Below are 22,153 nucleotides of genomic sequence, written 5' to 3'. Positions count from 1 at the left end.
AGGATTGAGTTAGAGGTGGGTTCGGTAAGCTAACGGAGTAGCTTCAAAGATGTCAGCGTATTTCACTGGAAGTTCCTCAATGCGGAGACCCTTAGAGTTGGTGATCTTTTATATCCATACTTTTTGAAAGTTTTTATTTTTTCTATTTGCGAGACCATTGTCCAATTTTCCGTCCGTATAGTAACACGCCAAAAACTTAATGTCATCAGGTGCCACCAATCACGCACCTCGATGTGCATCGCCCTTCCTTCTGGAACTTATAATTAAATTTAATTGGTTGAGAAATGAAAAAGTTTCATATAAAAGTTAATTTATCTTTAAATATGGGACATTTTCGGATCTCAAGTGAGTATGGTTTTACCCGTCTAGGGTAGCTCCCTAGAGCACTTTGCTCGAAGGGCTCTGCGAATTTTCTAAAACTCTGAAGCTGAGTTTTTTTTCTTCTTAGAAAACCTGTATTTTATTTCTGCAAAAGTAAATAAACCATAAAGGCATTGTCTTTTTCAAGACAATGCCACAATAAGAGCGTACCGGCTAACTACGCAATATTGCAACATCTTGCGCAATAGTTAGAGAGATTAATAAACATGGAAACTTGCACCAAGATGCTATCGACTTTTCCTACGTTTATTAATTACACCGGAGACGACATTAACATCTGTCCATCTGAGTTCGGAGCTATAGACAAGATCTGATGTGGTAAAAAATGTCTTCTTCTTATGAATGATTTCTTCTGCTCATGAAACACCATTTTAGCAGAAATAGGAAGCGATCTTAAATTGGTATTGGGCAAAATCCAAATAAAAAAACATATGTAGATAACGAAATACCAGAATATACCACAAAGAAAAAAGTCGAAAGCTTTCTGGACGACTCCATAAGATACCTATTTAAAAAAAGAATAACAGAAATAAACAGAAACATTTATATTATAGAAAGTGATGGAGTCGAAGAAAGCTGGGCAAAAATCAAGTCTCAATATCTTAGTCTCAGCTAAGGAAGTACTTGATGAAAGAAATACAAATAAAAATAAAACCTCAAGGCGAAAAACTCCATGATTTTGTACAGAAGTGAAGAAAAATGTAAAGAAAATTTAGTTGAAATACCACCAAAAAACACACACACTTGTAAGACGAATAAAAATGATTACTGGAAACGTTTTTCGAAAGAACAGGAACATGATTTTTATGGTCTGCAGAAAAGGAAATAATAAGACGCTTTATAAGAGGTCAAATAACAGAGGTAAAGGTACTAGCTTGATATTAAGTTAGCGGAATCGCTCCAATTAGGGGTAGGTTTGGGGGTGAAAAATTATCGGGTTAGTAATAAATTAGTGAAAACTGGGGAAAAAATATGCCATAGGTAAAAAGTTTTTTTTTAATTCTGCTAGCTTGAACCTTAAGCCATCAGAATCGAGCCTTAAGGGTGGTTTGGTGGTGAAAAATTAGTAGGGTGGTAATAAATTAGTGAAAAATGGGTAAAAAATATGCCATATACAAGAAGTTTTGTTTTAATTCTGTTAGCTTGAACCTTAATCCAGTAGAATCGCTGCCTTTAAGGGTGGTTTGGTGGTAAAAAACTATTGGGGTGGTAATAAATTAGTGAAAAATGGTTGAAAAAATATGGCGTAGGTTAAATTGGATTCCGCTCATGTGTCCCCGCTAGATGAAGGTCCTAAAAATATGTGTATTTTGGAGCACTCACATATTATAAGTACGCATAATAGTTTTGTAGAAAAATATCTCGGCACCAACAAATAATATTAAGTGTTTTGTACTTTTATTAGCAAAGGCGATAGTTTCTACGGGTTAAACAAGTTGCAACTAAAGAAAAAAGGTTTCATAAGCAAGGGACCAATTTTTATTGATTTAAATACATAAGTTTAAAACTTTAATGTAACATAACAATGTTTCATAAGCGAGGAATGAATGACTCCATATAAGACTGGACTAAAAAGGCTTTTTACATATTTTTTTTTTTTTTTCATAAAGGGATGCTTTCTAGTGGTAAAAATTTGAAACCAGTAAAACATCTCTCACAAGCGATGAATGAATTGATTTTAATTCACAAGTTGGGGATTTTACATCGTAAAATTTTTTTTAACGTTATTTATGTCTTAAGCGGTGGTTTATAAGGGTTTAAAATTTGTATTGAAGTACAGATTATCATTGAATATGTGTATTTATCTTAATTCAATCATATTTAAGGGCATAAAACGCTTAAATACGTGTTTTCTTATTTTTTTACACTTAGGGGTAGTTTTAACCTACGGTTCGTAGACTTACTACGGTTGCCTCTTCCAATGAACCCAATGGAAGCCGATGAACATAACCAATGAACCAATGAACATTAAGCCCGAAATTACGTCACGAGAGTACAGTAATTTGAATCGTAACATTGTTAATCGTCGTTTTTATGTCTTTGATGTGTAGAAAATAGTAAAGATAGTTATGAAATAAAGATGTCTAGTGAATTATAATACCTAATTATGGAAAACTGTTGATATGTAGGCAGTTTGGTACTTAAAATTAATCAGAACCGGTTGTTAACGTTTATCCAATGTTAATGCAGGATTTACATAAATCTAGGACTTCAATCTTCGTTTTACACTGAAAATTTGTCGCGTATACTGAATTTCCATCAATACTGGATTAACTATTGAATGAATTATCGAATTACATAACTTTTTTTTCCATTTTTTTAATATCTTTCCTTCACACTACAACCTGTGCCTGGCATTCTAAAATTTCATCAAAATTATTGTTACGTTAATACACAATGAAATTTTAAAGTTTTAACCCACCTTATAAAAAGATACGAAGGCAATAGGTACGATGTACAACTACAATAAATAACGTTTCTTCGATAATTCAAAATAAGTTTTTATAGAAAACAACGCCAAAATTACAAATACAAAAATATAAAGTAAACTGAGATATTTAAGAAACGATAAATAATAACGCAAATAAAAAACTGAAAGATAATTACTACGAACAAACTGTGATAATAAATGGGTTTTGTATTCTTGTGTACTCTGGTGACGTAACTCAAGCATCCCCACTTCAGTCGGAAGAGGCAACCGTAGTAAGTCTACGAACCGTGGTTTTAACATCTTAAAAACAAAAAGCATACCTCGCCCATTATAACTTTTACAAAGGGTGGTAAGACAGGCTTAAATCCAAATTTTTAGCTAAATCCATGCAGTCCGACAGAATTGGGAGTCGAGCTCCTATTTCCCGTCCGAGTTACTGGACTAGTTTGTATTGCTGTCATCCTGGTGCAACATATACGCACCCAGATGCGCATCGCCCTTCCTTCTGGAACTTTTTATTAAATGTTATTGGACGAGAGATCCAAAAATCTCATATAAAAGTTAAACACCTTTTAAATATGGGACATTTTCGGATCTCGGGTCAGTAGTTCCCTAGCCCTTCACGGGCGCTCCTAGAGCACTTTGCTCTAAGGGCTCTGCGATATTTTCTAAAGACTCTGTGGCTGAGTTTTTTTTACCACATATTGTTTTATTTTTTCGCCCTATAAGAGTAAACAACAGATCTCGTCTTTTTCAAGACGAGATCCAAACAAAGAGCGTTCGGACTAACATTGCGCAATATTGTGTAATATTGTGCGATGTTAGAGTACAACTAGTAACTATATAAATTCCACATAGTTACTAGTTCCGATACGACATTGCTTGAATAACTTGTCCGTGATTATTTCTCGAAATTTCTCATTCATTTGATTGTTTGTTTGTATATGGGTTTTGGAAAATATGGTCTATAATCTTCTCAATGTATTCTTTCCATCTCGTAAGTTTGTCCTCTGTTTTTCTATGATTCCTTGCGTTATCCATTCTTAAAATACTCCCCCTTTTTTCAATGTGTTGATTTCGTACTAAGTCCGCTATCGTTTCTACTTTTTTATCAAGCTTGAGGCTTACCTCTTTTTTCTTTGGGTTTTTTTAGCTGGTCAATGTTAATCTGTCTTGTCACTTTTTCTCTTTAGACTGCTTGAAACTTTTTGAATCTAAAGTCCATAGCAATTGGATTGTGGTGGTTATAAATATTTACACCAACGCAAACAATTAAAAATATATGAAGAGTCGTGCAAAAAGATGATTATTGGAGATTTCAATACAATATTCGAAACAATATTATACAAACAAAAATAGGAAAATTTGTATACGTACCAAGACACAGAGAGAGAGAGAGAGCAATTTATTTTCGATAAATTCGTCCTTTACTAAAAAATACCAGATAAAGTTGTAACGTAAATTAAACCCGGATGGGAAGCAAGGATGCCCAGAAGTTGGGTAGTACTGTGGGTAATCTAAAAATTAACCCAAGGGGAAGTTTAGTCTTAGAATATAAGACGAAGAATTCCTGCTCTAACTACGTTCACTATGCAACCGGTAGTCAGATGTTTTGAAGGCCACAACGGCGAGCTTTGGGACGTGGGTATACAGATCGCTTATTAGGAACTATTTATTTATTATATTATTAATGGAACTCAATTTGTGTTATCATAGTGAAACAGTTAAAACATTTCGTAAAATTTTCCTAAAAGTTATTTAACTATCACATTCATTTAGATCGAATCGTAGTGATAATGTAAGTATGGGAAATTCTAAAAGCGTAAACAGGAATTTAGGAAAACAGTATGACATTTTAATGTTTTTTGTTTGATATTCACATATATTCACACACACACACACACACACACACACACACACACACACACACACACACACACACACACACACACACACACACACACACACACACACACACACACACACACATATATATATATATATATATATATATATATATATATATATATTGTTGTGAATTTATTAAAAGGTTCAATATTTATAACACTTACGGATTTAATTTATTTCTTTATTTATATTAACTTATCTGACAATAATTTATTATATCCGTACGTACAAATTCGCGAGCGCGGGTCTTGAGTATTAACTAACTCTCCATATAAAAATGTTGTATTTATATACGAAATCCTGATATACTGGAATAGTCGAGAACATCAAGTTGGAGAATTCACCATAATTTGAATCTAGACTTCCACCGAAATTTCTACAATAAAACAGAATAATTAGTCATAAAAGTTAGGCCAGTATATTTATCGTAACATTGCCCCCCTCTTAAAAGATGGTTCCTCCTGGAACCTTGTCGGGACTGGAACCGGAACTGTATGCTGGTATCGGCAACTGGACCCTCTTTTACAACTTCCAGTTGTATAAAAATGACAAGGGACGGTTTTCTCTCCGCACCAGTAACTATGCGGATTGCAACAGACTAACACCTGGACTTCGGTGTCTTTAAAGATCTCCTCCACCATATTTCGGATAACCCTCCAATCTAATTGGCGGCACTCCAACTTTGGCATGGCTAACTTTTGCACGTCGGACTCTAGTACGTGCTCTCTCAATTGAAGTAAGGCTTCCCATACATCTCGGTAGGTAGGTTGGTCACGGGCAGTGTCTTTTGTTACCAGGTAGAAAAGGTAACGTGATGCATCTTGGAGTTTCAAGGTTTTACCGGGAGCTGGCACCTGGCATTGAAGTTCTGCAACTCGACCAAACTTCCTTCGAAAGACGGATGCCAACCCTGGTGCGTCTTTGATACTGGCCGGGATGGTGAGGGCCAGCGAGTAGTCATCGGGGAGCGCGAGTAGATCTTGCTTTTCTTCAGTGGTAACACCATGTCTCGCTTTACCGGTACCTCCATAGGCACCCATGAATTCCTCAAACGTGAGGTCAGACACATCGTGGACTTGGTTTACTTCCACTTCTTCATCTACGTCGTGGTCACCTTCGAAAGACGCCAGCCGGTTATGATGTACTATCATCGGCTTTCCCTTCGGAATCTTGCTTATTCGGTAGATGACATCGTTGATCTTCTCCATAATGAGGTATGGACCTTCCCAAAACTGCTGCAATTTGGGAGAACAACCTTTTCGCTTCTTGGGATTATACAGCCATACTTTGTCGTTCTTCTTAAAGCAACCCTTTTCGGCTTGTGTATCGTACCGTTTCTTCATTCGGTCGCTAGCGATCTGAAGGTGGGAACGGACCAACTCATGTACATCGTCCATTCTTCTTCGTAATTCGATCACATAATCTTCACCTGCTACATCTTCTCCAGGTCGACACCCAAACTCTAGATCACAAGGTAGTCGCATTTCGCGTCCGAATAGGACTTTCGCTGGTGTCTGGCCTGTTGATTCGTTAACAGCAGATCTGTAGGCCATTGTGAAGAACGGAAGGTATTGGTCCCAGTCTCGCTGATGATCGGACACCATCTTTGTCAAATATTTGCCAACTGTCCTATTCATCCGTTCTACCATACCATCAGATTGCGGATGATATGCTGTAGTTCTTGTTTTCTTCATGCCTAGTCTATCACATATTCCTTGGAATAGATCGCTTTCGAAGTTCCTGCCTTGGTCACTATGGATCTCCAAAGGCACTCCAAATCGGCTGATATATTCTTGGATCAACTTATCTGCAACGGTGGCGGCCTTCTGGTCTGGAAGTGCGTAAATCTCGACCCACTTACTGAAGTAATCCATTACTACCAGCATGTACTTGCCTCCATTTTCACTTTCCGGAAATGGCCCAGCGATGTCCAAAGCTATTCTTTCAAACGGGCTTCCAACATTATATTGTCTCATAGGAGCTCTCCTTTTTCGGTAAGGCCCGTTACTCGTGGCACAAATAGTACATTTCTTACACCAGTCTTTTACATCGTCGGAACTGTTCATCCAATAAAACCGTTCCCGAATTTGCTGAAGGGTTTTCCTTACACCAAAATGCCCTCCCGATGGACTGTCGTGTAACTGACGAAGTACTTCGGCTATTCTGCTCTTTGGGATCACCAACTGTCTTCTCTTCTCTGAACCGTCATCATTTTCCAGGACTCGTTTAAGCAAGCCATCTTCGATGATAAATGAGTCCCACTGGGCCCAATACGTCTTAACTACTGAGCATAGGTTTGATATTTCCTGCCAAGGTGGTCGACGGTTTTCCTCTTTCCATTTTCGGATTTTCTGTATAACTGGATCTCTCTCTTGTTCTTCCCTGATCTTAGTAGGCGTCCAGTCGTCGTTGACAATCGTCGTTCTTAGCACTGCTGCTTCCTTGGATTCCGTTTTGTTGCAGTGGGAACACTCTGCTGAGCATGGCCTTCTGGAAAGAGAATCAGCGTTTCTGTGGCTAACTCCGGCCCGGTGCTCAATCTTAAAATCGTATTCTTGGAGTCGTTCGATCCACCTGGCTATCTGACCCTCTGGATTCTTAAACTGCATCAACCACTTAAGGGCGGCATGGTCGGTTCGGATTAGAAACTTTCTTCCATAGAGGTATTGATAGAAGTGCTCTACTGATTTTACTACTGCCAGAAGTTCTCTTCTCGTGACGCAATAATTCCGCTCAGGTTTTGAAAGAACTTTACTAAAATATCCGAGGACTCGTTCCTGTCCTCCTTGAATCTGAGACAGCACTCCTCCAATTCCCACATTACTTGCATCTGTATCTAAGATGAACTCTCCTTCTGGCAGTGGATACCCTAAAATTGGTGCTGTTATTAAATGCTTTTTCAAGGTCTCAAAGGCATTTTGGCAGTCTGTATCCCAGCGGTAATCTCTTGCTTCCTCCGTAAGTCGCGTTAATGGCTTAGCGATATCTGCAAACTTCTTAATAAACCTCCGGTAGTAAGTACATAGTCCAAGAAAACTTCTCACTTGATGTTTGTCAGTTGGTTTTGGCCATTCCTTAATGGAATCGATTTTTCCCTTATCCACGGCCACTCCTTCTTTACTTACTATATGACCCAGATAATTGACTTTACCTTGAAATAGCTGGCACTTCTTGGGGTTTAGCATCAATTGGGCAGCTTTAAGTCGATTAAAAACGTTTTCTAAATTCCTCAAATGATCTTCGAATGTCTCCCCCAAGACGATTATGTCATCTAAATAAACCAGGCATGTTTTCCAAGATAACCCTCTCAACACATTTTCCATAAGCCTCTCAAATGTCGCAGGAGCATTACAGAGTCCAAATGGCATAACGTTGAATTGCCACAATCCAGATCCTGTGGTGAAGGCTGTCTTTTCTTTATCTACTGGGTCCATTTCTACCTGCCAGTATCCAGACTTCAAATCCAAAGTAGAAAACAATTTACTTCCAGCCAATGTGTCCAATGTGTCATCGATCCGAGGCAGAGGATAACTATCTTTCTTGGTAACGTTGTTCAGCAAACGGTAATCCACACAGAACCTCGTCGTTCCGTCTTTCTTCTTAACCAGGACCACCGGAGAGACCCATGGGCTCGTAGAAGGTTCTATCACCCCGTCTTTCTTCATTTCCTGAACAATCGTTTCAGCTTCCTCTCTTTTCGCCTGTGGTAATCGTCGAGCTGTTTGACGAATTGGCTTAGCATTACCAGTATCAATTTTATGCTTAACAACCGTAGTTCTTCCCGTCTTTCCTCCTTTCGGTACGAAAATATCACGATACTGCCGAAGAAATTCCCTTAATTTCCTTTTCTCCATCTGATTTAGAGACTGTCCTGCAACTGCAACCATTTGGTCGAATTTATCGTTGGAATTATCAGATGTTGTCGCCTGACGGATTATGGATGTCACAGGTACACAAGTTCCTACTTTTGTCTCTTTCTTTATGGTCACTGGGTAGTCGTTGACATTGATAAGTCTCACAGGAATTTCTTTAGCCGAAGTCACCAATTCCTTTCCAATTATGATTCCACGGCCAACCTCATCGTCGTGGTTCCAAGGCTCCATCATAACAGGTCTCCCTTCGTCTACAATTCCCTGTAGTCGCGCTACTATGATCGTTTCGCTTCTCGCAGGCACGACTGTATCTTCTGTAATGGCTGCTTGCACAGTGTTGTCATTATGTGGATGGAGAAATACCTCCTCGTTGCCAACTTTGATTACCTTATTCTTAAAATCCAATTGGAATCCATGCATATTCATTACGTCCATTCCTAATATAACATCCTCTTCGATGTCAGCAACTATAACAGTATGGACAAACTTTTCTGCCCCAATTCCCAATTGTACCTGGATTTCTCCATGAATGTTGGCATTTTCACCTGTAGCGGTCCGAAGTCGTAACCTCGTTGGTAACAGTTTCTTTCGGCTGTTTATAACTGTCGGGCGTATAATGGTTCTGGTCGCTCCGGTATCCACCAACAACGTATGTCTTTTACCATTTATTTCTCCATCTACATATACACTATCTTCACGACACTTCAAAGAAGCTATTAGTATAAGAGGGTCTTTGGAAAAGTTCCGGGTCGAGGCTGCTCCCCTAAAACCGACTCGTTCTGGTTTTCCTGATGGTGAGTTTCTTGATTTTATGGTCTTCGTTTTCTTGCATGTAATACTTTTCATCATATTAACGAGCTGGTCAAGTTTATCTTCATCTTCTTCCTCTTTTACAGTCCTAACTTTACTGTACCCGCCAGAGGCCTGCGTAGCTGACTCGTATTCGAGGGCGGCGGATAAGACATCAACCAGCGTCTTGTGACGAGCTAATCGTAGTGTTCTCTGCATTTCATGATCACGAAGACCATCAATAAACGTTTGAACGGCCAATTTTTCCATCATGTTTTCGGGAGCTGTTGGATAAGCATATCGTACTAATCTGGCAATATCTACCTCATATTCTTGAAGAGCCTCATCTTTCTTCTGTCTACGATTTTTAAGCTGCGACTGATATACATGTTCCAAGTGTTCGTGGCCATATCGCATATTTAACCTCTTCTTCAGTTGTTCGAAATCATCGGTCTCCTCTACGGCTATGGTCTGAAGCACATCTAAGGCATCTCCTCGAAGAGCGATAGTCAGGTTTACCGCCTTTTCTTTTTCAGACCATCCATTTGCTCTTGCGGCTGATTCGAACTGTTTCATGTAGTTGTTCCATGATGATTTTCCGTCGAAAGTTGGGACTTTAACATGAATAGAACCTCCACTTCCTTCAAATTTCGGCCGTGTCTCCAACTTACATTTCGTCTCGTCTTCTTTTATCTCCACTGTAATCGGATTGTTACTTCTCTCTGCTGTCCCTGTTTCCTCCCTCTTCTTTTCCATCTCTTTCCATATCTTTTCTTCGAAGGCTAACATATCGGCAGCAACTTGGTTTTTTAACGAAGATATTCTATCGTCCAGGGCAGACATCTCAGAAGTGACTTTAGAGATTTCCGAAGAGATGTTAGCAGAGACTTTGCTTTCCAGAGAAGAAATCTCGTTAGAAACTTTGCTTTCTAAAGAAGCGATGTCGCCGGATACTTTGGCTACATCAGAAGAAACTTTCGAAATATCGTCAGAAACTTTGTTCTCCAATTTCGAAATCGACGAGATGACAGCATCATGTTTGTCTTCAAATATATAAGTCTCTGGATCTAGTCCTTCTTCTAGCAAAGCGTTCTTTAGTCGTTGGACTAACTCAGCCTTTTTTCCGGTGGAAGATAATTCTCTGTCTTCAAGATGTCTTCTTAAATTAGTCACTGTCAGCTCATAAATCGTAGCCATTTTCACAATTTATTTTATATTCACTTGTATTATTATTATAAGTCTAATTTATGTTCGATCTCACTCTGACACCATTTGTTGTGAATTTATTAAAAGGTTCAATATTTATAACACTTACGGATTTAATTTATTTCTTTATTTATATTAACTTATCTGACAATAATTTATTATATCCGTACGTACAAATTCGCGAGCGCGGGTCTTGAGTATTAACTAACTCTCCATATAAAAATGTTGTATTTATATACGAAATCCTGATATACTGGAATAGTCGAGAACATCAAGTTGGAGAATTCACCATAATTTGAATCTAGACTTCCACCGAAATTTCTACAATAAAACAGAATAATTAGTCATAAAAGTTAGGCCAGTATATTTATCGTAACAATATATATATATATGTTTTTGTAAATTTTTCAACCTCTTCTGTTACTTGTGTAAACGACAATAATGTGTCCGACCATCGAACAATACTGATTGAGTTTGATTTTGCGACAGGTGAGTCAAGTGTTTTGTATCAAAAAAGAAATTTTAATGACAATAATAATATTAAATTATTTATAAATGATATCTCAAGAGAGGACTGGAATCAAATATACAGTGTGGAAACCACTTATGGAGTAAAATTGTTTGTGTCCTTATTATAGAAAATAATAAAAAACTCTGGGACACGTTAACTTTTAAATTTAAATGTGCGCTTTTTAAACATAAATTTAAATGTACAGGGTGATCCACGCAAGTCTGGCATAGTCCATAATCCAAATTTTTAATGAAACACCCGGTATATTTTTATGTTTTTAATTAAAAGATTCTTAACAACCTGATTTCAACGAACTATATCATGTAGGGTCTATAATGAATAATACAAGGTGAAATTTTGAAATTAATAATTTTTCACGTGGTATGGTATTATTTTAAATTAGCTAAATACAGACAATTCACTTCTACTAAGTGTCAGTATATTGGGGAAAATTTCTGTTTAGTAACCGTGTTAACATTTTTTGTCATGATTAGTAAAAACTGTCTAGATAGTCTGCTAATTAAAATTAATTGGTAAATTAAAAGCTAATTTCTTGCAGAAGTAAAAATGAAATATTTAACTAAGTTCCACCGAATTGAGATTTTAATGATGATCGGTTACGGGGAGAATTGTAGAAGTCAAGTTGAAGTAGCAAACTTAGGTATTTAATCAGAGGTATCCTCAGTTGCCTAATATTGCACAAGGTACTGTGTCTAAAATTTATGCACAAGTCAGAGAACTTGGACATATCAAACCATTAAAATGAAAACCGAACTTCATTGAAGATGAGGTGAAAGTGGATATTTTGTTAAGTGTCGCAGATAATCCAACGTCAAGTTCACGTCAAATTGCACGTCAGAATAATGTGAGTCACACAACTGTCCTAAGGTTTCTATGAAGAAAAACTTCATCCATATAAATTGACTTTTGTGCAGGAGCTAACAGAAGACGATCCAGATCGTAGAATGGATTTCTGCGAAAGAATGATGAATAAAATTAACACAAATAAAATAGCTCTTGGCACAATTCTTTTTTCTGATGAATCAACATTTACATTGAACGGAGAGGTAAACCGACAAAACTGTAGTTATTGGTCAGCGGAGAATCCTCATTGGATTCGTGAGACACACACTCAGTATTCTCTTGAATGTTTGGGCAGGTAAAAAAAATGATCTGAAAAATTACCGACCAATCAGTCTGTTAAACCATCTTTATAAACTTTTCACGAGACTAATCACCAAGAAATTAGACCTATATCAAAGTAGAGAACAAACTGGATTCAGAGCAAACTTTGGAACCAACGATCACCTCCAAACAATAAAACAACTCATCGAAAAATCTATAGAATATAACAAGCCCTTAGTTTTAACATTCGTAGATTTCCACAAAGCATTCGACTTAGTAGAACTCAACAGTGTTATAGAAGCACTAAACGAGAGCCGCATTTATAGCCGATATTCGAGGCTAATATGTAATGCGACATATATAAATGCGACAAGCTCGATACAACTACACGCTAACAGCAACCAAAGAGGTATCCGACAAGGTGATACGTTGTCACCTTAACTTTTCATATCGGCTCTAGAAAAATCGATTAAAATCCTCGAATGGGGTGACAAAGGAATAAATGTGGACGGAGAGATGTTACACCACCTAAGCTACGCAGACGATATAGGCTTGATTGTGCAGACGATTTGGGACAAATAAAGAAAATGTTGGAAGAACTTAGTACAGCCTGTCATAAAATAGGTTTAAAAATGAATATAACAAAAACAAAATATATGACGAACTTAGTACCAAGTAAACACCTTGAAATAAAAAATGATATATTATATATATATATATATATATATATATATATATATATATATATATATATATATATATATATATATATCTGGGTCACGAAATTAAGATAAGTAAGGACAATCAAACAACCGAAGTATCCAGAAGAATAATACAAGGATGGGCAGCATACGGAGCTCTTAGGAACGTTTTTAAGAGTGACATCCCAACTAATATGAAAAAAAAAAGTTTTCGACCAATGCGTGCTACCAGTGATGACCTATGGTGCAGAAACATTATAGCTCACAAAGAAAAACGCACAAAAACTAAGAGTAGAGCAGAGAAGAATGAAGCGATCAATGATAGGGGCCACTCTGCGAGACATAATTAGAAACGAAGATCTACGAGCTAAGAACAAAGTCATAGACGTCATTGAAAGAAGCTGTAACTTAAAATGGAATTGGGCTGGACACGTTGCCAAAATGAAGGACGTAAGATGGACTCGCAAACTAGAATGGAGACCAAGAGCCGATAAATGTAGCAGAGGAAGACCACCAACACGATGGCAAGACGACTTACGAAAGACAACAAAAAACTGGATACAGAAATCACAAGATAGAACACTTTGGAGACAAACAGGGGAGGCCTATGTCCAGCAGTGGATTGAGAGAGGCTGATGGTGATGATGATGATGATGATATATTTCAGATCTCCTAGTATAATGACAAAGATTTTTTTAATAGACTACCAATGCATATAAAATTGTGTAAGAGCATGACAAGCTTTAAACTAAATTTAAAGGAATTTTTTACTGCAAACATTTTCTATTCAATTGAAGAATTTTTTCAATCTTAAATGTTACTCATTTTGTTGTTAGTTTGTGTAGTGTGTTTGTTTACTTGTTTGTTTCATTTAATTAACCCCTAACTGGTATGGCGGGGTCATTTTAGACCCAAAAAAAAATGGTTATTAAAATTCCAGAAAAAGGAGAACACCTGGCAACGCCGCCGTCCAGCTATTCGTCTGTGGCGTTGAGTACATTACTTGAACGTAGTCGCTGCAGTTGACTTTGTACTTTGTTGAGTGTTAGACGTCGATAGGGTCAAAATTGACCCCGCCATACCTTAAAAAGGCCAATTGTCAGTGATTTAGTTTTAAATAATTATGGCTAATTCAAGTGTCAGAACGAGACCCTTGACACAACAGGAGTTAGAAGACATAGCTGAAGAGATTGGTGACAGCGATTTCGACATATCTGATGCAGAGACAATTGTTAGTGAGCATGATACTGACTCTGAAGCTGGTGATCAAAGTGACACTGGTAATAATAACGATCAAATCTTAGGTACCGAATCGAGTAGTGAGGATGACAGTAGTGATAACGATCAGCAAAGTTACTATTACGGGAGAAATAGAAAAAAATGGTCAAAGCAAGCTCCTGCGTCGAGCCGAACTCGTGCAACAAATATCGTGTCACATGTACCAGGACTTGCTGGACCAGCACGAATAAACAAACCTATGACTCCTGCTGAAGCATTCCAACTGTTAGTTGATGATAAAATAATTGACCAGATTATTGAGAGAACCAACGAAAAAAGAACCAGTTTGCAAACAAATTATGGAGATAACGCTTTAGGATGCAGTACAATAAACCATGTTGACAAAATTGAAATGTTAGCATTTTTTGGTCTTCTGTACTTGGCAGGCGGGTTCAAATCAAACAATGAAGATATAAATTCTCTCTTTGCAACTGATGGTACTGGTCGTGATATATTCCGTTCCGTAATGACAGCAAAAAGGTTTAGTTTTTTACTGACATCTTTGAGATTTGACGATCCGCAAACTAGAGACCAACGTATTGTAAATGGAAACAAGCTGGCAGCAATTTCTGAAATTTTTCACCATTTTGTAAATAACTGTCAAACTAATTATTCGTGTGGAGAATACGTAACAGTGGATGAAATGCTTGTCGGTTTCCGTGGAAAATGTAAATTTAGAATGTATATAAAGAGTAAGCCTGAAAAATACGGACTCAAAATAATGTGCCTGTGTGACGCCCGCACTCATTATCTAATCAATGCCTTTGTTTATACTGGAAAACAAGATGCAATACCTAATCCAAAAAGCTATCCATACCAACACTAAATGGTCTTTCGCTCACTGCACCAATAGTAAGTTCCAATCGCAATGTAACTGGTGACAACTGGTTTTCTTCACTAGAGCTTGTTGAAGAGCTACGCCGCTGTAAACTTACTTACGTTGGTACTATGCGGAAAAATAAAAGAGATTTGCCAACGGAGTTTTTACCGAATAATCAACGTCCGGTTTATTCATCTATTTTTGGATTTACTACCGAAAAAAAACAGATCCGTTTATCTAGTGTCCAGTCTCTGTCATAACAACAAAGTATTGGAGACAGCTAAGAAACTACCGGATATTATAGACTTTTACAACATTACCAAAGTTGGGGTGGATGTACTGGATCAAACTTGTGCCAACTACAAAGTAGGATGGCGTACTAGAAGATGGCCACAAGCTATTTTGTTTCGGATCATGGATGTTGCTGGTGTCAATGGATATGTTTTATATAACGCTGCTAATCCAGAATCTGGGTTGACACGGCAAAAATTCTTGATTGATTTAGGTAAACAGCTAATACACAATCACTTAGTTCGGCGTGCTGTTATGGTAAATATTCCCAGAGAATTGAGAGAACTTATTCGTCGAGTTGGCCACATCCCGGTAGACGACCAAAACCAGGCAAGGCAAAGAGCTCCTAAACGTGGGAGATGTTATATTTGCCCACGTAATGATAATAAACAATCACTTAGATGTAATAAGTGTGAAAAACATATATGCAAAAACCATTGTGTTACATCAAATTTTTGTAGTAGGTGTAATATTGAGTAGTTATCATCATGTTCATACTTGTTTGTTAAATTTTTTGTATATAATTAAATATTTCTCATTTGGTTTTTGATCCTCTATTTAAACATTCTTTAATAAGAATTTATTATTTTTTGAAAATACACGTGTGTTTTTTCGTTATTTTTTGAGATTTTTTACTTGGAGTGTTTTTTTAAGTCAACCCCATATATTTCTTTCTAGCAGTAAGTGATATAGAATTTTTTGGTTTATGCAGTGTTATAATCATTAATATAATACTTTTTTATTATAATTTGCTTAATTTTTTGTTTATTTACACAAAAAAATCCAAAGGTCAAATATGACCCCGCCATACCTTATATGTGTTTTTTTCTTGCCGTACCAGTTAAGGGTTAAGTGACCCATTCTACACAAACTATATTTGTCTAAAAGGAAATAAAGTATTTATTTCTTTATGTAGGGACCAAATTATAGAGAGTGGTACCTTTTCAAATTGACACACTGTATATTTGAATTAGATAAAGATTTCCATTACTTAAACATTTCTGAATTTAACTCTTCAGAAATATTATCCAAATAATTCAGAATCGATTCAATCAGGTTAAAATAAGTAGGATAGAAAAATATGTTAATTAACAAAAAGTTTTACTCGCATGTAAAAAATTTGAAGTAGCCGATTTGAATAAAGACAAAACAACAATCGTCGACATTTATCAGTTTAAGCTAATGAATATTTATTTTATAATTGGATGGGAAAAGTAGGTAAACGTAACACATTACGTACTCATTATAATACCCTTCCTCGCTGCATCAACGCACGCCTTAGACCATACATAAAATATGAGTTCAATTTAATTTTGTTTTAATAAGATCCCTTATCTCGACGATAAGTGAATCTTACATAAAAATATCCCCCCGCCAAAGAACACTTTTCAACAACGTCCTCGAACAAATACAAAGTGTTACTGCAAGTCAATCTATAAACTACTGTTAATAAATTAACTCAGAGCGATTGTCAGTAACAAAACATTTTAATTGATCGACTAACGTGCCTGATTTACTTACGAGTGTTTGGTGTTTTGTGTAAGTGCTTTCCATGATGCCTTCTTCTTATTATTCACCGAGTCCCGGTGAAATATCGATATCTGACGGCGAGATCGAAGGGAACGACTGTCTTTTAAGCAGTACCATTCGATTAGACGATAAGTTTTTAAGTTACAGCATAATACGTAAGTTATTAATTTGTATTGACTGTATTTAATGTTTGTAGATTACGTAGAAGAATAAAAAAAATCTATAATTACAATGATAGACCAAAGACACGGTAACAACTCTATAGAATATTATAAAGATTATTCTAACGTATAGGGTTATTTATACTATTGGGTCTGTCTTTTAAATAATCTTTTTTTGTACAGGGTTAGTACTAGCTTTAAAAACAAAACAACTTATATAACGAAGCTCAGAATAGTCTGTAAACCAATATCAACATCATCATATAATAATTTAGCTCTCATTGGAGCAAATTGCAAAAGATATCGATGGCACGTACCATGTTCTCTCTTATCAGAAGTCTTCTACTTCTTCGAATGTTCTTGTCTAAGTGCGTGTTGTTGTAATTGTAACTTACGTTTATTTTTTTGTTTATTGTTAATTCGGTTGGTATTAGTACATCGTTCAGTACTGCTGTCTAAAAGTTTGTATATGTTGCCTATTTGAGGTGAAAATGCATTATATCATCAGCATATTGTAAACACTCTAGCTCAGCGGTTCCCAAACTTTTTTAGCTTGAGACACACTAACTTTAAAACTCGTTCAGCCACGGTACACTTGGGTAAATAATCTCTTTAAATAATGAGTACAATCATAATGTATTGTTATGTGATCTTTTTACTATGTTACTTTCTTTAAAAATATAATTTAAAACATAATTTATTGAGTTAATGCGGTGCTCATTATGGAAAATAATTAGAAAAATTAAGAAAACAAAATTTTAATGCACTTACAGTTATATATTTTGTGTTAAAAGAGACGAGTTGATAATAAAAAATAATGGAGTATAAAACAGAATGTCCGTCTAATTTAAAATAGTTACACCATATTTAATGCGATATTTGTGCTTGGTGACCCTTTATTAAATCCTTTCTAGGATGTATTGTAGACAAGCACACCCCCTTAAGTCGTCCTATGATTTTAGCTGTGAACGATTTTTGTTCTTGATGGCGTTCATCGACGAGAATGCAAATTCACAGATATAAGAAGTTGAAACGGTGTTATTGCATCCATAGCTTTCTTTGTCTTCTTCTTCTTCACCTTCTTCTTCTTCTTTTTCTTCTTCTTTTTTTTTCTCCTTCTTCTTATTCTTCTTCTTCTTCATCTTTAAAAGCAATTCTGCTTGTTTATTGGCGGATTAATACCTCTATAGAAGGTTGTCACTCCATCGTTTGCGCAGTCGTCCGATACTTTTTCTGCCGATTGGTGACTTATATCTTGCTATTTTGACGACACGAGTCTCCTCCATTCTGCTTAGTCTCCATGATTGTGTGTCCATTCATTTATACACTGTACGTTATATTTTCTTCTAATGTCTTCACTTCTCTTTCGATCTCTCAGCGTATTTCCCGTAATTTTTCTCAATACTGTCACCTCTGCCGTTTCCAGTAGCCATAAATTGATCTCTCACTTCTTTTTCCAGGTCTCCGTAGCTAGACAGTGTAATTTCCAGGTGTTTTATTTCCATTTGTTCAATACTGAGGCCATCAATTTCTATTTTACATCTGGTTGGTTCTTTTCTGACTACTATTGTTTTAGTTTTTTAAGATGAGATTGTCATATTAAATTCTTTTGCTCTTATGTTAAATCTGTGGGCCAGTCTTTGCTGACTATCTTCATCTTGGGCTATCAATATTGCGTCGTCTGCGTAACAGAGTATTTTTATTTCTTTGTTTTCCATTCTGTATCCTCTTTCTTTGTTAACGCTTTTGATAATTTCATCCATGATCAAATTGAAGAGCATGGGGCTCAATGAATCCCCTTGTCTTATTCCGCTGCCTATTTCTATAGGTTCTGTAAGTTGCCCATCTATTCTGACTTCCATTTTGTTGTTTTGGTAGATGTTTTCGATAGTTTTTATAATATTTAGGGGAATTTCTCTATTATACAGAAGATGGATTACATCTTTGAGTCTTATTTTGTCAAACGCTTTCTTTAGGAAAATCAGACACAGAAATGCTGGTCTACTATACTCTAGTGATTTCTCAGTAATTTGCTTTATAACGAATATTGTATCTGTACACGATCTTTCACTATGAAAACCCTGTTGTTCATCTGCTAAACTTATCCTCTGATTTATTAATTCATTAATTTTTTTCTGTCTGTTTTTTATCTCCTTTTTTGAATAGTAGAATTAGTTCGCTCATTCTCCATTCTTCCGGTATTTTATTGTGATTTATAATTTTATTAATTAATGTTGTTAATTGTTCTGTCATTGCTGCTCCACAATATTTCAGTAATTCGTTTGGTATTCCGTCTTTGCCTGCTACTTTTCTGTTCTTCGGGTTTTCAAGTATTTTCCGAACCTCCTGTACATTTATATTAAGTTGTTCATTTGTGGTAATTTCTGGTGCTTCCGGTTCTAACGTCGTTTATTCTTCCTCTGCATAGAGCTTTTTTAGGTAGTCAATCCACGTATCCTTTCTTATGTGTTTTGTTTCTATTAGTTCCTTTACCTTCGTTCTTTGACCTCTTATGAAGCGCCATATTTCCTTTTGCAGACCCTAAAAATCATGTTCCATTTCTTTCGAAAAGCGTACCCAGTGATCACTTTTTATTTTTCGTACAAGTGCATGTGTTTAGCTTTCTTTGTGAGCAGTGGATATTCATTGAAGAGGGGAATCCAAAATGATGCAACATTTACATTAAATTTGATTTTCTTCAGTTTTGACTGAGCCTCTGCTTCTTCAACTATTTTGCTGTACTTAAGTTTAAGTCCACGGTCGTTTTTTATATTATCTATCAGTTCACCCTCTTCATCAGTAGTGAACAAAGCCGTGTCATAAGCCGACTCGATGTATGGATTTCGCACCCAGTCCATTGATGACGTATCGAGGGAGGGAAAATACTTTTTGATATTGTCATTTAGCTTACTAAGACTTTTCAAAAAAAAGATCTAACAAATTTGGTTCTACATTGCAATTGTTTGTTAACTGAAACATGTTCCACGTGGTTTGATTTTCAACTTTCTTTATCCACAGTAAAAACTTTTGCTGGAAGGAACTGATTTTATCACTAGAGGTGAGAATGTTTTCTTGCTTTCCCTGCATGCCTTTATTTAAAAAATAAAATTTCTCAAAAATATCTGCCAAAAACGCAACTTTGGTGCACCAGGTGTCATCACTAAGGAAATTGGCATATTTAGACTGTTCATAAGTAAAAAATACTAACAACTCCTCTTTAAGTTCATAGAATCTTTGAAGATCACGTCCGCGAAATAAACATCTTACTTCTGTATGCAACAATAGCTGCGTATGCTCAGAATCCATAGCAGAACGCGAAATGTTAAATAATCTCGCTTTTAAAGACCCACTTTTGATGTAGTTCACCATTTTCCATACATACAAAATATCCTTTGAATGAGCACAAATACACTTTGTCAAAACTAGGAATGAATTTTCTCTTCAAATACTTTCTGTCTACTTTCTGCGTCGTTGGGCAAAATTTTGAAAGTCACTCCTGGTCTTAGGGGGTTGTCAGTTAGGCTGCGGCTATTTAGTGATTTGTAGATTGAGGATGGTGTAGAAGTGCATGCTTGTACATGTATTTTGTGTTGTGTATGTGTAATTTTCAATCGACAAATCTACATTAAATGACATAACTTATACACCTATGTCACGTTTTTGGTTAATTTACGACTGTTTATTTGAATGTAACTTATGATTACCTGTTCTATTGTCCTATATATCCATAGGGCGTTCCTCCATTGTTACATGTCGGAGATAAAATCTTCTCCACAAAACCTGTCCCGCGATTGAGCACGCAGCTTGGAGCACCCTGCTCAGTTTCAGACCGGCATAGGACTAAGACTGACCTTTTAACGTTATAAGGGTGTTACATTTAGAAATGGGATTACCGTCCAGTAATTTATTGTTAATGGTAAACTCTAAAATTGATTTATTTCGTTATATACATATATATATATATATATATATATATATATATATATATATATATATATATATATATATATATATATATATATATATATATATGCACTTGGTGTATACAAAGAGGAGTAAGACAAGGGGATATAATATCCCGCAAAAACTATTCACCCTCACACTTAAAGATGTTTTTGAAGAATTAAAATAGAACAATCTGGGAATAAACATGGCAGGAGAAAGACCTGCCTGAGGTTTTATGATGACGTTATTTTATTCTCGCATGAAGCGAAGAGTACAGGTTGTAATAAAATTAGGTGGAAATAGCACGGATGCACAAGTAGAGATGTGAGACAAGGCTGTGTACTTTCACCATTACTATTTAATATATAGTCCAAAGGGTTATTTACACAAGCACTAGAACACAGTATAGAAGGGATGAAGATACATGGTGATAATATAAATAAATCGTTATGTGGACGATACAGTCATTATCTCTGAAGTGAGAAAGACCTGCAGACGCTATTAAAGACAATTTGTTATACTGGGGAACAGTTTGTTTTAACAATAAACATAAAGAAAACAAAAACCATGGTTATCAGTAAGAGGGGTAAAATCATAACAAGGATCCAGAGATAAAATGAAGATATTGAACAACAAGTGGACAAAATGAAGTACTTAGGAGTCTGTATTACTGAAGATCTAAATCCGAAATCAGAAATTGTATCAAGAACAGAGCAATCAAGTGCTGCCTTCTTGAAGATGAGGAAATGTCTGAGTAATGATAAAATGTTATAACCACTCCATTCTTCTTTATGGTGCCGAAGCTTGGACTGTTAATGCTTGGCTTAACAAGAAAGCTGGAATCTTTTGTGATGTAGCTGTTTAGAAGAATTTTGAAAATACCATGAAGCGATCATATTACGAATGAAATGGTGCTGCACAAAATAGGAGGAGACAAAGAACGTTTGGCCATAACCAACAAAACGAACACCTAACAATCAAAGTAACTGATCAGTAGAGTAGAGTAGAGTATTTATTTAACTACATAACAATACAAATATTGTTTGTAGCAAGTCAAAAAGAACATACATAGTATTAACAAAACGAATATAAAACGTAACTTAAATAATATATACAAACAAGAACATATAATAAACAGAAAAACATTTATGGCAAAGTTACGGTAAGCAGTTCAGTCGATGTTCTGCAATGAGTCATATATTCT

The 22,153-nt window shown here is 36.1% G+C and overlaps 1 protein-coding gene across 6 annotated transcripts in view; it reads left to right on the top strand.

The window, feature by feature from the left end:
• The window catches only part of Hnf4 (Hepatocyte nuclear factor 4), a 290,760-nt gene that overhangs the window by 34,399 nt on the left and 234,208 nt on the right, over nucleotides 1-22,153 (top strand). For 3 of the 6 annotated variants that reach the window (XR_011952009.1, XR_011952008.1, XM_072543886.1), the window contains exon 1: nucleotides 16,692-16,998. The exons of 1 other annotated variant lie outside the window; for it this stretch is intronic. Coding sequence is in view for 3 of the 5 variants with exons in the window: in XM_072543886.1 (XP_072399987.1) it covers nucleotides 16,866-16,998 (133 nt within the window). In the remaining 2 variants the exon portion in view is untranslated. Of the gene's footprint in view, nucleotides 1-16,688; nucleotides 16,999-22,153 lie in introns of those variants that run through there. 2 more of the 6 variants (XM_072543887.1, XM_072543885.1) reach the window with 2 other exon arrangements.

Source organism: Diabrotica undecimpunctata, chromosome 9, assembly GCF_040954645.1.
Source record: "Diabrotica undecimpunctata isolate CICGRU chromosome 9, icDiaUnde3, whole genome shotgun sequence".
NCBI classification, from domain to species: domain Eukaryota; kingdom Metazoa; phylum Arthropoda; class Insecta; order Coleoptera; family Chrysomelidae; genus Diabrotica; species Diabrotica undecimpunctata.
Note: the sequence above shows the minus strand (reverse complement) of the source record. Positions and strands in the feature narration are given on the sequence as shown.